Source organism: Gracilinanus agilis, chromosome 2 (genome assembly GCF_016433145.1).
Source record: "Gracilinanus agilis isolate LMUSP501 chromosome 2, AgileGrace, whole genome shotgun sequence".
Lineage (NCBI taxonomy): Eukaryota > Metazoa > Chordata > Mammalia > Didelphimorphia > Didelphidae > Gracilinanus > Gracilinanus agilis.
In genome coordinates, this window is record NC_058131.1 from 715602220 (window position 1) to 715616145 (window position 13926).

General features: G+C 36.1%; 1 protein-coding gene across 1 annotated transcript in view; it reads left to right on the forward strand.

Moving 5' to 3' along the window:
• Window positions 1-13926, forward strand: part of PCDH15 (protocadherin related 15) — a 660961-nt gene that overhangs the window by 597720 nt on the left and 49315 nt on the right. The window contains exons 24-25 of the mRNA XM_044660331.1: window positions 3806-4021; window positions 9065-9153. Coding sequence (XP_044516266.1) covers window positions 3806-4021; window positions 9065-9153 — 305 coding nt within the window. The remainder of the gene's footprint in view (window positions 1-3805; window positions 4022-9064; window positions 9154-13926) is intronic.

The window sequence follows — 13926 nt, forward strand, 5'->3', positions numbered from 1 at the left end:
GTTTGTTTTAAAGACAAGCAGGGTTAAGTGATTTGCCCAGGTTCATGCTTAGTAAGCATCTGAAGTCAGATTTGAACTCAGGAACTCCAGACATGGTATTCTCTCTACTGTTCTACCTACCTGCCCCTCCCAGGATCACTTTGAAAAAAAAAGTTTTACAAAAGAAGGAAGCTGGCCTAAAGCTGATATATGAGAAGATTATAATAAAAAAGAAAAAAAACTACGTAACTCTACTTTTTTATTTATTATTTTCAATTTCAAATCCTCTCCTTCCTTCTTCCCCCTTGCCCACACTATGAGAAAGTAAGAAAAATAAAGTCCATTATAAATATGTAGAACCAATCAAAACAAAATACTGCATTTGTCACATTCTTTCCCACCTGGTATCCATAGGGGGATAAGGAGGATTTGAAGAAAGTACCTTCAGTCCATGTTATATGAAAAGTAGTTGAAAGAACTTGAAGTACCCTGGAGAAGAGAATCAATGAGTTTTCATTTGATTCAATTATTTACACTGTCACCTAAGGCAAACTGGTTCTGATTGACTGAATTGTGTTGATTATAGATGCCAAAGATTCATATGGGTAGTGCTTCATTCTACTGGTTTCTGTGGAAAAGACATGAGTTGTATTGTGTGTGTGTGTGTGTGTGTGTGTGTGTGTGTGTGTGTGTGTGTGAATGTGTGCAAGTGTGTGTGGCCCAGAATCTTTGACATGGAAGACTCCCCAGAGACTAACCAATCCTAACCATAACTGAATGAAAATCATCCCTACTATCACCTCACACCTAGAAGACTGGCCAATATGGCAGCAAAGGAAAGTGATAAATGTTGGAGGGGACGTGGCAAAATTGGGACACTAATATGCTGCTGGTGGATTTGTGAATTACTCCATCCATCTGGAGGGCAATTTGGAATTATGCCCACAGGGCTTTAAAGGACTACCTGCCCTTTGATCCAGCCATACCATTGCTGGGTTTGTACCCCAAAGAGACAATAAGGAAAAATACTTGTAAAAATATTTAGAGCCACAATCTTTGTGGTGTCAAAAAATTAGAAAACAAAAGGGTGTCCTTTGATTGGGGAATGACTGAACAAATTGAGGTATCTGATGGTGATGGAATACTATTGTGCTGAAAGGATAAACTGGAGGAATTCCATGTGAACTGGAAAGATCTCCAGGAATCAATGCAGAGTGAAAGGAGCAGAACCAGAACATTGTACACAGAGAATGATACACTTTGGTACAGTTGAATGTACAGACTTCTCTACTAGCAGCAATGCAATGATCCAGAACAATTCTGAGGAACTTATGAGAAAGAATGCAATCCATATCCAGAGAAAGAACTGTGGGAACAGAAACTCAGAAGAAAAACATATGATTGATCATGTGGTTCAATGGGGATGTGATTGGGATTTTGATGTTAAAAGATCACTCTACTGCAAAGATGAATAAGATAGAAATAGATTTTAAACAATGATATATGTACAACCCAGTGGATTTGCTTGTCAGCTTCAGGACAGGGGAGGGAAGAGAGGTGGGAAGAATCATGAATCATGTTACCACGGAAAAATGTTCTAAATAAATTTTATAAAAAGAAAATCTGCCCTATAACACTCTCCCAAAGTGGTCATCCCACAATTCCTTTGAAGAATTTAATGGAAATATAGCTCACTACCTCCTCCCTAAGAAATCCTGTTTTAATTTTCCTTACCACTATTAGAAAGTTTCTCCTTACATTAATCTCAACTCATTTTCTTTGTAAATTCCACCTATTGCCCCTAGTTCTATCTTCCCAGACTATGTAGAATGAGTCATTCCTCTTTTACTTGATAACCATTTAAATATTTTGAGAGCCATCATGGTCTTCCCCAAATCTTTCCTTCTGAAGGATGAGCATCTCAGCCTTGGTTTTCTTATCCATATAAATTAGTGGAAGTAGACAATAACCTCACATTTCTTACAAGATTGTTGAGAGGTATGTCCTTCATACATTGTAAAGCACTAAAAGAAAGAAATGACTGTCAATGAAACATTAAAAGATATTCAGAGAAGTTTGGTAGAGAATATAAAAGCAGGGCAATGTGTAGTTCTAGGGGTTACTTTATATATAATTCTAAAAATTATTTCATAATAAAATTTCGTGGTGTTATGTGTAACCTTTATTCTTTATATAAGGGAACTTCTGCATATTAAAAATCTTTACAAGTTCATAACAAAGAAAATTCAAATTACAAAATTACAAAATACTCTATAACCAAGTACTATTTCCTAGCAGATGGAAAGGTAGTGTGATTTTTATTCAAGAGGAATAAATAGTACGGCCACTTATGTAGCATTTTAAGAGACTTCAGAGGTCCTTTGATCCTAACTAATCACTTCATAGAGGTGGAAACTGAGAGTCAAGATCATTGAACTGAAGGAAAAAAAACATAGTATGGCACAAGAGAGACATCTACCCATGGCTTGTTGAATTGAATCACCTTGCCTAGGTTTACATAAGCACATAAATGAGAGAGTGCAGACTCAAACCCAATTCTTCTGACTTCTAAAATAATATACTCTGCTTGCTGTTATTCAGTCATTCCAACCATGTCCAACTCTTTGTGACCCCAGTTGGAGCTTTCTTGGCAAACCTATTAGATTGAAGTGGGAGGGAGAAGGAGAACATGGTTCTCAAAATTACAGAAAATTATTATTAAAATTTGCATTACCATGTAATCTAGAAAAAGTAAAAAAATTCAAAAAAGAAGCTGACTGGAATGGTTTGACATTTCCTTTTTCAGCTCATTTTACAGAGGAAGAAACTAAGGTAAATGGAGTTAAGTGAGTTGCCCAGAGTTGTACAGCTAGTAGATGTCCAAGTCTGGATCTGAATTCAGGCCCTCCTAACACCAGGTCCACTGTTATTCCTAGCAGACCCAGTCTACTACACACTACATCATTAAAGGAAATTTGCAAATTTTTTTCACTGCTGGTGGAGTTGTGAATTGATCCAACCATTCTGGATGACAATTTAGAATTATGCCCAAAGAGCTCTAAAAGACTGCCTGCCCTTTGATCCAGCCATACCATTGCTGGGTTTGTACCCCAAAGAGATCATAGGGGAAAAAACCATGTACAAAAATATTTACAGCTGCACTCTTTGTGCTGGCAAAGAACTGGAAAATGAGGGTATGCCTGTCAATTGGGGAATGGCTGAACAAATTGTGGTATATGCTGGTGATGGAATACTATTATGCTCAAAGGAATAATAAACTGGAGGAATTCCATGTGAACTGGAATGATCTCCAGGAATTGATGCAGAGTGAAAGGAGCAGAACTGGGAGAACATTGTACAGAGACTGATACACTATGGTAATGTAATGGACTTCTGTACTAGCAGCAATGCAATGACCCAGGACAATTCTGAGGGATTTATGGAAAAGAAAGCTACCCACATTCAGAGGAAGAACTACAGGATAGGAAACACAGAAGAAAACTAACTGCTTGAACACATGGGCTGATATGGACATGATTTGGGATATAGACTCTAAACAACCACCCTGGTGGAAGTATCAATAATATGGAAATAGGTCTTGATCAATGACACATGAAGAAACCAGTGGAAATGTGCATTGGCTATGGGGGAAGAGAGGGTTGGGGAGGAAGAGAGTAAGAACATGAATCATGTAACCATGGAAAATTTTTTCTAAAAAATAAAAAAAATTAATTTTAAAAATTAAATTTTTTAAATTAAAAAAAGGAAATTCATAATTTATCAAAACTATTTTCTTCATACCCTATTTCTCTTCTTTTTTTCTTAGGCAACTGATAAAGATACTGGTAATTATAGTGCCATGGCATACAGACTTATCATTCCTCCAATTAAAGAGGGGAAGGAAGGATTTGTTGTGGAGACATACACAGGTCTTATAAAAACTGCCATGCTGTTCAAAAACATGAGAAGGTCCTACTTCAAGTTCCAGGCTGTTGCAACGGATGATTACGGGAAAGGGCTGAGTGGCAAAGCTAATGTCCTGGTGAGTAGAAAGGATTTGGGAGAAATTATGGTGGAGGAAGGATCTGGGATAAAGGGGAGTAGAAATAGTAATTATGGTAAAAAGGCCATGGAAAAATAACATTGGAAACATCTCAGTTCAAACAGGAGATCAAGAGAGTCTAAGAAAACCTTGAGAAGCTCTAAAATGGTGGCTAATGGAGAAAGAGGCAGGCCTAGGAGAGACAGGATGTCCTGGCTTCAAATCTGGCCTGGGATACAGCTCAGCTGTGTGACCCTGGGCAAGTCACCTAACACCTGTTGCCTAACCCTTTTTACTTTTCTGCCTTGAAACCAATATGCAGTATTGACCTTAAGACAGAAAATAAAGTGCTTTTTAAAAAAGAATATTTAGAAGAACCAAGATATGTAATTGGGTAAAGCACTTTTTTTTTCATCCCTGAAGTAAAGAAAATACAATAGGATGAAAATGTTATTTCAAAGTAAATTTTTATATCAATCAACATCTGGTCACTTTAACCTGAGGCAAACCCTGTCAAATTGGAATAATAATAGCACTTTCTTCCCATTGTTGCTGAAGATAAAACCAGATATTCTGAGGCACTGGACAACATTAGACACTATATAATTGATAGCTATTATAGTTTTTGGTGCAATAAATGATAAAATTGAGTCTGGAAAAAGTTAGGTGATTTGCCCATCATCAAAAGAAGTATTAATTATCATCGGTGGATTTTGAACCTAAGTACAGAGCAGAATCCAGAGCTATTTATTATTCATTCCGCTGCACCACACTATCTTCCTAGTTCTTTTACTCTGAAAAAAAAATGACAGGTTGATGGAGTACATAAGACTGATCTTTGAATTGGAAAGACTCACATTCAGATCCTATGCATGATACTGGCTAATGAGTCATAGCTTAACTTCTTTGATACTTGATTTCCTTAAGTATTGACCATGTTAATAATGCATGTAGTTGAAATGTAACTTTGTAAGGCTAGATCATAAGAACACATCTGGGCCAATGAAGTGGTCTATTTTCATACTTATCTTGGATTTACCTTTCTTAATAACCATGACCACTTCTTTTGTGTTACACCTTTCAGTGAAAAACTAAATGCTTCTTGTTATAAAAAATAAAATCAAATAGATAAAATTTATTTTGAATGTCAAAAAAATAATGCATGTAGTTATACATCAATTTCACAGGCACTTTGTTAGTCAGATGAGAAATTGCATTAAAGAACTTTGAAAACATGGGAGTAATATGTGTTTGTCAACTGAGTGCAAAGATCAACCATCTGCCCAGTTTCCTGGGGAATGAAATAAATGAATGAATAAAAATACAAAAAAAAAGGAATGAGTGAATGAATGAATACAAATGATTGAAAGGAAAATGGTGAAGAAAAGTTCCCATTGTCATGATGCATATGGATACCCTTAACTCTGCATACAAATAGAAATAGACAAATGAACTGAGTACTATTGTAACATGAAGACAAGGTAATATCGATTTGGGAACATTTTAGGATGTTTGTGAGTTTGGTGAATCTTTCCCAGTATAATGTTGTCATTGGTGTTCTTGTTATAGAAGTTCTAGGGGGTCACAATTCTTTAGGGCATTCAACTACTGTCACTCAGGAGGTACAACGGAAATATTTTAAAGGTGAAACAACTAAGAAAAAGATACTGGCATTGAGATTCGATAGGGAATATGCAACAGAAACAGGTATGAAGTTTCTATGCTATGTATTTTCATATTAAGGAAATGGTGCAGGGGCAATTGGGTAGTTCAGTGGATTGAGAGTCAGGCCTAGAGATGGGAGGTCCTAGGTTCAAATCCAGCCTCAGACACTTCCCAGCTGTGTGACCCTGGGCAAGTCACTTGACCCCCATTGCCCACCCTTACTACTCTTCCGCCTAGGAGCCAATACACAGAAGTTAAGGGTTTTTAAAAAAAAAGAAAAGAAAAAAATGGTGCAAGAGAAGAAAATTGTATCCTCAAACTCTGGAAAATTGATTTGCAAAGAAACTTAAACTCAATTTTAAGGAATCATAATGTGATTCCCAGAGTTCAGTCATGCTGACAACATCAATTACAGCAGTCTCATATTGAATCAGTTGCTTCAACCATGACCAGCTATTTCAATCATTAAGAATCCCAGGTCAGAGTAGTGATTTGGAGATTTAAACTTTGATCAGTGATCAACCTACAGAAAGTTAATTTAAGCAAGTGTGTGGACACATACTCAGAACACTTAGTGGATGGGAACAGTCATTTTGTGCTGAATACACATATTCTGTGTTTATTTGACTTGGAGCTATAATGCAAATGTTTTCTGAAAGCAAAGTGCCCTGGCAATCTTGACTATTTCAATCACCACCAAAGTGGACAGCACCAATTTAAAGGTTCTTCATTTGTTTTCTCATTAGTTTATGGAAAGCTTTATATATCCACAGTAAATTCAATTACAAGAAGCAAATGGACTTAGACTTTTCAGGGAGCTTTAAATAATAAGACATCACCATGTGGAAAAGTTTTTTACAAAAGGGCACGCTAAAATGATTTTTACAGTCTCTGTAGAGAGACTTAGCTTACATATTATTGAAACTTCCAACTTTTCTCATTCTGGCAGAATTAAGCACAATTTCTACTGTCATAATTTAAAAGGAAGGAAAAGCAATGATCATAATCATTAAAACCGATTTATATATTTTCACAATCAAAAATCATCTGTTCATCCAGTGACTTGATTATGAGATAGCTTAGTATGGAGGAAAAATCTATTTTTAAGAAGCAGAGAACATTATTTTGAATTCCAGATCAACCACTTACTACTATCTGTTTGGTCTCAGTGAGGCATTTGGATTTTCTGGGTATCCGTGCCCTCTCTAAGTGAAGGGGTTGGATGAAATAACCTGAAACATACCTTCTGGCTCAAGGTCCTGGAGGTTTTTTATTTCCTTTATGAACTCTCCAAGGTCTCTATTATGGATCCAATCATTGTTTACTCAACCAAAATGAAAATAAAAGCTTTTTTCCCAGTATCAGTTATTTAACTTTTGTGGAGTTCTTCCTTCTTAAAGATGACAAGGCTGCATTTTAAAAGTTAGTAAAAGAATAGACATGTTTATCACCATGAATACTGCTTCTAAGTGATGCATTTGTGCATAACTGAGGATAGCTCTATACTTACCAATTTGAATACCAGGCCAGACAAACTAGCAAAAAATGTTATCCTCATTTTTAATCCATAATGTAACTTTTTATTCATAATGTAAAAAGAATACAAGAAGGAGTTAAAACTAATTCACTTGAAAAGGAAGGTCAATTAATATAGCTCCTAAATGATTGTGGTTAACCATATGAACCCTATGGTAACTTCTAAGCATAATTCATTGATCTGAATAATTGATTACTCTATTTAGTGATTTATACACTCCTAAAGGAGTTCATGTGCTATCAATATATATTGCATTCTTTTCAATATACACTCTTTCAAAATCACTATTTAAAGTGCTCAGATTTCAAGTTTTAAGTGCCTCTAAATATTAGTGCCCCAAAACAGAGATAATATGTACATATGTATGAAATGATTAGATGTATATACATATAAATGGATATATAAGTGAAAATATATAAATTTTCATTTGTAGGGAGATGGTATTCTTCCCCAGTTGGGGATAGGAGAAGAGGGCAAGACGTTATGTAGGGAGTGATAGCTGAGTTGTTTTGAGAGAAACAAGGAATTCTAAGAAGCAAGTGTGAAAATGGTATACATTAAGGATCAGAGAATGTAGAAAGGATTAAAATGTACTAATTAGTCCAGGTAGGTTCTTTTTATTCTTACGGAGCAAAATTTCAAAGAATTGAAAAAGTAAAAAAAAAAGGTAAAAAAATTTGTTTTTCATAAACATAGTATAGTTGTAGGTACAAACCATCTATCATCTGTCTATTTGTCTATCTATATACTATTAGTAGATGGAGTAGAATTCAAGTCTTCCTGACTTTAAGTCCAAAATGATACCATTTAAGTCATGTGGCCTTGGGTGATATAATGGATAGAGGTTTCAATCTGGAGTCAGAAAGATCTGTGTTAAAATCCACTCTTAAATACTTACTAGCTATAGGACCTGGGCCAGTCACTTAGCTTTGGCCTGAATAAATTTCCTCATGGATAAATGGAGGTAGTGATTGCAGCTACCCCTTCAAACTAAACGGCCATTGTAGAAGTTAGCCAATAGAAATAGAAGGGGAAGTAGGGGAGAAGCTTAGGAATTGGAACTGTCTAGGTTCCTGCCTAAATGATGGACCTTGTAGGATTAGTGAAGAGGGCACCCCCAAATCCCTCTGCCTTTCACCTCTTTCCTCAATCCCTGATTTGTGAATAATAAAAGCCATTTAGCAGCCAGATCGATTTCTTTAGTGCCTGAGAGACAACAAGGGAGAGGAGAACCACAGCTTGGACTGGCAGCCTCCATTTTTGAGTCAGACCACCCACTGAGTAGTTAGTTGATGCCAATGGGGGTGGGGCTTTGAGTGAACCCTGTCCTTATTCAAGATGGGATTGGGGTAACACCAAACTCCTTTTGTAGGGAAGCCTTGCCCTCAAATCTTGAGGGTCAGCACATCCATCTAGGTCACCCAGTTTGGGGGTAACACTCTCTTAAAATCTCCCAGTGTATATTTGACCTCAGGGGAATGGTGAGGAGATCCTCTCTCTCTCTCACTCTTCCTTCTACCAACATCTATTACTGCCCCCCTCACATTATTACAATTGTCATATTCTTCTCCCTTCCCCAGAAGAAAAGAAATGAATTTCCTTTCACTTTTGTATTTGTATCCCTAGCGCCTAAAATAGAGTCCAGATCATAATGGTAATGAAATATATGATTGTTGAGAAATACACAACTGAGTAAATTTTAATTGATTTCTGCTTAACTTTAAAAAGAAGAGATATCATGTTTAGACATGTTAGAAATGGCAAGAACATGGATTGGGATTTTGCACTCGACTAATCTGCACACAGAAAGAACTGTTGACCCTTCTATTGCTGCTTTTCAGGTATCGGTAGTCAATCAACTAGACATGCAAGTCATTGTTTCCAATGTGCCTCCAACACTTGTGGAGCAGAACATCGAAGAACTGACAGAGTAAGCCATTTATGCTCATTTGTTTTCATATTAGATTATTGTTAAACTTGAACATTTCAAACTATATACACATGCATGTGTTCTGATGTGTAAATATATATACATGGAATACCTACATGTATTTACATATGTATATATGGTACTGTGTCTATATCATAATGGCTATGTAACTTACATACATAAAAATTCCAACATGTATATGTTAAGAGCAGAGGGCCACAAATTATCCTTCCCCATTCAAAAGTAAGTACTTTTGTTAGGAAAGAATACTTAATGATTTAATTTATCAAATTAGTTATTTAATTTATTATTTATTTAGTTTTTTAATTTATCAAAATTTATTATTTTAGTTATTTGATAATAATAACTTAGTTATTTAATTTATCAAAATTTATCATTAGGAGGAGCCATGTCAGAACCAGTTAAAGAATTCAAGGATTTGCAAGTGGAAAGGAAAGAATGAAATCATATAATGTTGGTCTGGGAAGGACCAACAACCAAGGATGTAACCAGGAAAAAGTGAAAAATGGAATTGTGGTAGAGAAGGAAGATATGGAAGAGGGCTATTGGCTCTATAGGCATCTTAGAATAGCCTACTCTGCCTGAGAGCAATGTATCCATCTATTCAAGGACAGAAGGAAATCCAGAGAAAAGATCTGCTTTTTCCCCACTGCCAGTGCCTCTCTGGAGGTGATGGAGTTATCCCCAGTACTCTCTTAGTTCCAGCTTGATTTTAGAACCAAATGAAGTACTTTTAAGTCATTGTGATGGCACAAAATAGGTTATTTTTCATTAACACAGCAATAGTTTGAAACCAGACACTAGTGAGATGTCTTCAACTTTTGTAGGAACCACTTCCCTTGCCTCCTCATGTGAGTGTGTGTGATCAGGTAATCACAGTATTATCCAGCCATACTATTCATCCATGTAGACTATATTATAATATTCCATTTGTTTGTCCAAGTGTTTCTAATAACTTGCATTTTATTTAAACAACCAAGGGATTGTTTAAAAGGATACCAAGGGGGGGCAGCTGGGTAGCTCAGTGGAGTGAGAGTCAGGCCTAGAGACAGGAGGTCCTAGGTTCAAACCCGGCCTCAGCCACTTCCCAGCTGTGTGACCCTGGGCAAGTCATTTGACCCCCATTGCCCACTCTTACTAATCTTCCACCTATGAGACAATACACCAAAGTACAAGGATTTAAAAAAAAAAGGATACCAAGGGTCAAGGGATAATTAGAGATAGATATATAAATATAAATTTAGGCAGAAAGTCCAATCTCTGATTAAATGCTAGTGTATATATCCTAATTGGAGAATATAAGCAATTGTTATTACTTTTAATCTTAAAAAGATGCCTTAAAACAAGTGGAGGGAACCATATGCAAGTTAGAGGCCAGATATTGCCACTAAAAATAACATTGACAGCTAGGTAAGACAGTAGATAAATCACTGGACCTTGAGGGAAAAAGATCTGCATTCAAATTCTACCTCAGATACTTGCTAGCTGTGTGATCCTAGTCAAGTCACTGACTCCCATTTGCTTTAGTTCCCCCTCTGTAAAAGGGAGACACACTGGGGAAGAAAATAGCAAATGACTGTAGTATCTTTGTCAAGCAAACTCCATGGACAGCATCCATGGGACTCACATTGATTCAGACACAACTGAACAACAACAAACTACTAAAAGATCTTATTATAAGTGTATTAAACATATGCAGGTATTATTCCTTGTTGAAGCAGCTAGAAAGCAGAGTGGTTAAGAGTACTGGATTTGGAGTTAAGAAAACCTGAGTTCTAAACTGCCTCAAGGCACTCATTAGCTCTGTAGCCCTGTACCAGTCAGCTACCTTCTCTCTGTCTCAGTTTCCTTATCTATAAAAAGTGACCATAATAATAGTACCAACAAATAATATTTGGAAAATATTTAGTGCAATGTCTGGCACATAGTAGGTCTTAAACTTTTTCTGAATGATTCAGCATCCTCTTTATGGACATTCATATTACACAAAGTCAATAAGTTGAGAGTCAGATGAAGACCAAATGGCTTGGGACTATTGTGTTCTCATTACTTTTTTATCTTGATGTTTAATCATTTTCTGCTAATTTATGTTAAGTAATTGTTATTTCCAGCTGCTATCCATATGTCTGCTTCCCCATCCCTTATTGTGAGTCATTCAACCAATTAATCAATCAATAGACATTTAATTAGTACTCACAAAGTGACAGACACTGTACCACTATGTCCCGGGAATTCAAGGAAAGATTGAAAACAGTCCCTGCCCTCCAGAAGTCTACTTTCCAAATGAGAACACAATATTCCCACACATAAGAATAAGAAAGATACACCCAAAATCAACACAAGACACCCTTGCAGGGGTTCTTTGTGCCTACCAAGGAACTAGAAAAAACTTCCAATATGCTGTAGACTAGGGAACTTTACTTGAATTTTAGAGTTGTTTGTGAAGTAAAAGTCATTATTCTATAGGATTGAGGTCCAGGAAAGTATGACCTGAAGATAATTACCTTTTTTTTGCTAGTAACAAAAAGCTATACTATAGTGTTGGAATCCTAGACAGAAAACATAAGGGCACTGGGGGGAACCAATTAAAGAGAAGAACTCCTTGGCCTATAGGGATCCCATTTCCCAGCTATCAGGTATATGATTAATTCCCTTTCTGTCTTTGTGGCCACATTCTTCCACTATAGCACTAATGGAAAAGTCTTCCATGTCGTGACACTGGCAGAAATAATTAGGGCAAGCTATAGGAGGCTTCCAAATATCACTCACCTCCATGGTGATGGCATCTTTTCTTCCATGTCTAGAATATGTATTCCATGTAAGTGAGCATGTTATTTTGCAAAGCTGTTGTTGTTGCTTCCCTCCCCCTCCCCCCCACCACCACCGATGCTGTCAGGTCATTTGAGTCATTTGAGTTACTCAGTAATAGAATATCTGTCATTGTTTTATTTGGAAAATGTCACCTGGCAATGTTGGGAAACAATGTGAAAGAATTCGATTAAAGCATAAGAAAATGCTTCTCATTAAGAGTGAAAATTCCTTTAAGGAAAGGAAAGAATAAGTTCTCTATTGGACCTGATGGGTTAATCAGTTCTAGTGTTTGAATTAAGAGGTACAAGAAATGCACAATGAGAGACTTAAGAAGACTGAAATGAACTCAGGTTGGTTGAGATGCTAACTAGGAAATGCCCAATCAGCACTTAGGGTCACTATTCCCCAGATCTTAATTTATAATTCCCTTTTGGGGAAGAAGAAAATTAATTTCCAAAAAAGTCAACCCTAGTATTGGCCTTTTCTCATCCTTAGAGACAAGCTTAAATAAGTTACACCAGAAGGAGACAAATACCATAACAAGAGATACATGGATTAACTTGATCTCTTGCTCTGCAGAAGTAGAAGAAAATGAAGAACTCAGGAATTTGTAATCATATAAGTGGTTCATTGGGGCAGCTGGGTAGCTCAGTGGATGGAGAGTCAGGCCTAGAAATGGGAGGTTCTAGGTTCAAATCTGGCCTCAGACACTTCCTAGCTGGGTGACCCTGGGCAAGTCACTTGACCCCCATTGCCCACCCTTACCACTCTTCCACCTAGGAGCCAATACATAGAAGTTAAGGGTTTAAAAATATATATAAGTGGTTCATGGAGTTAGTACAGTAGTATATCTATTGTCCTTCACAGAGGTGTAGTTGCCAAGTTATCCATTGTTTGATACAAAAGCCATACTCATCTTCATGATAAAATAGACTTCTAATATTTCAGGAAAAAATAGGAACAATTAGCAAGTTGATGACCTTCATTACCAAAATTCCTTGAAAGAATCAGCTAGGTATATTAGTCCAAATTTATATCTGCCCAATTTTATTTTTTTTAATAAGCCCTGACATCCAAAGCAGAAGAGCAGTAAGGGCTAGGCAATGAGAGTTAAATGACTTGCTCAGGGTTATACAGTTAGAAAGTATCTGAGGCCAGATTTGAACAGAGGACTTCCCATCTCGAGGTCTGGCTCTCAATCCCCTGAGTCACTTAGCTGCCTCCAAGCTCAAGTGCATTTTAATAAATACTTCTGTAAAATGTGAAATGTAACCTCCCTAAGCATGTGGAGAGAAAACTCTTAATTTAGAATTTTTTTAATGAATTTTTTTTATTATTTAAGTCAAGTATTTTGCTATTAGCTTTGCTTTAAACAAGTTTTTAAAAATAAGTAGGATATTGTCTACTTAATTAACCAGTTTTTAATCTTCTTTAACATTTCCTTTGTTATTAAGTAGTTTATTACATATATTTGCATATATTATTACATGTGTGAACAGACAGACATATAATTATATATTTAACTATATGAATATATATAGGAGTATATGCATTATATGGCATTATATGAATACATGCATATAAAAAGCCTTTATATTTCAGAAGCTCAGCATGACACTCATCTTTATTATATTGATAAAGACTGAATTCTGGTTGAATGTCATCTTGGGATTTAAAAACAAAAAGATCATAAGATCTTAAACTATTCCAGCTACTTCATAGTTGTCTTAAAAAAAACCATATTGGCACCAAAGCTTTAACTTTATAGGTTAAATATTGGGAAGGCAAGGTTATAAAATGTTAGATTAATTCAGAAGTCCATTAACCTTTACTCGGAAAAACTGTTTTATTAAAAATTTTGCTCATTGATTCGTAGTGCCTAAAATGAAATTAAATCTAATATAAAAAACCACTTAAGTAGAACTCTTTGTAATCTGATCA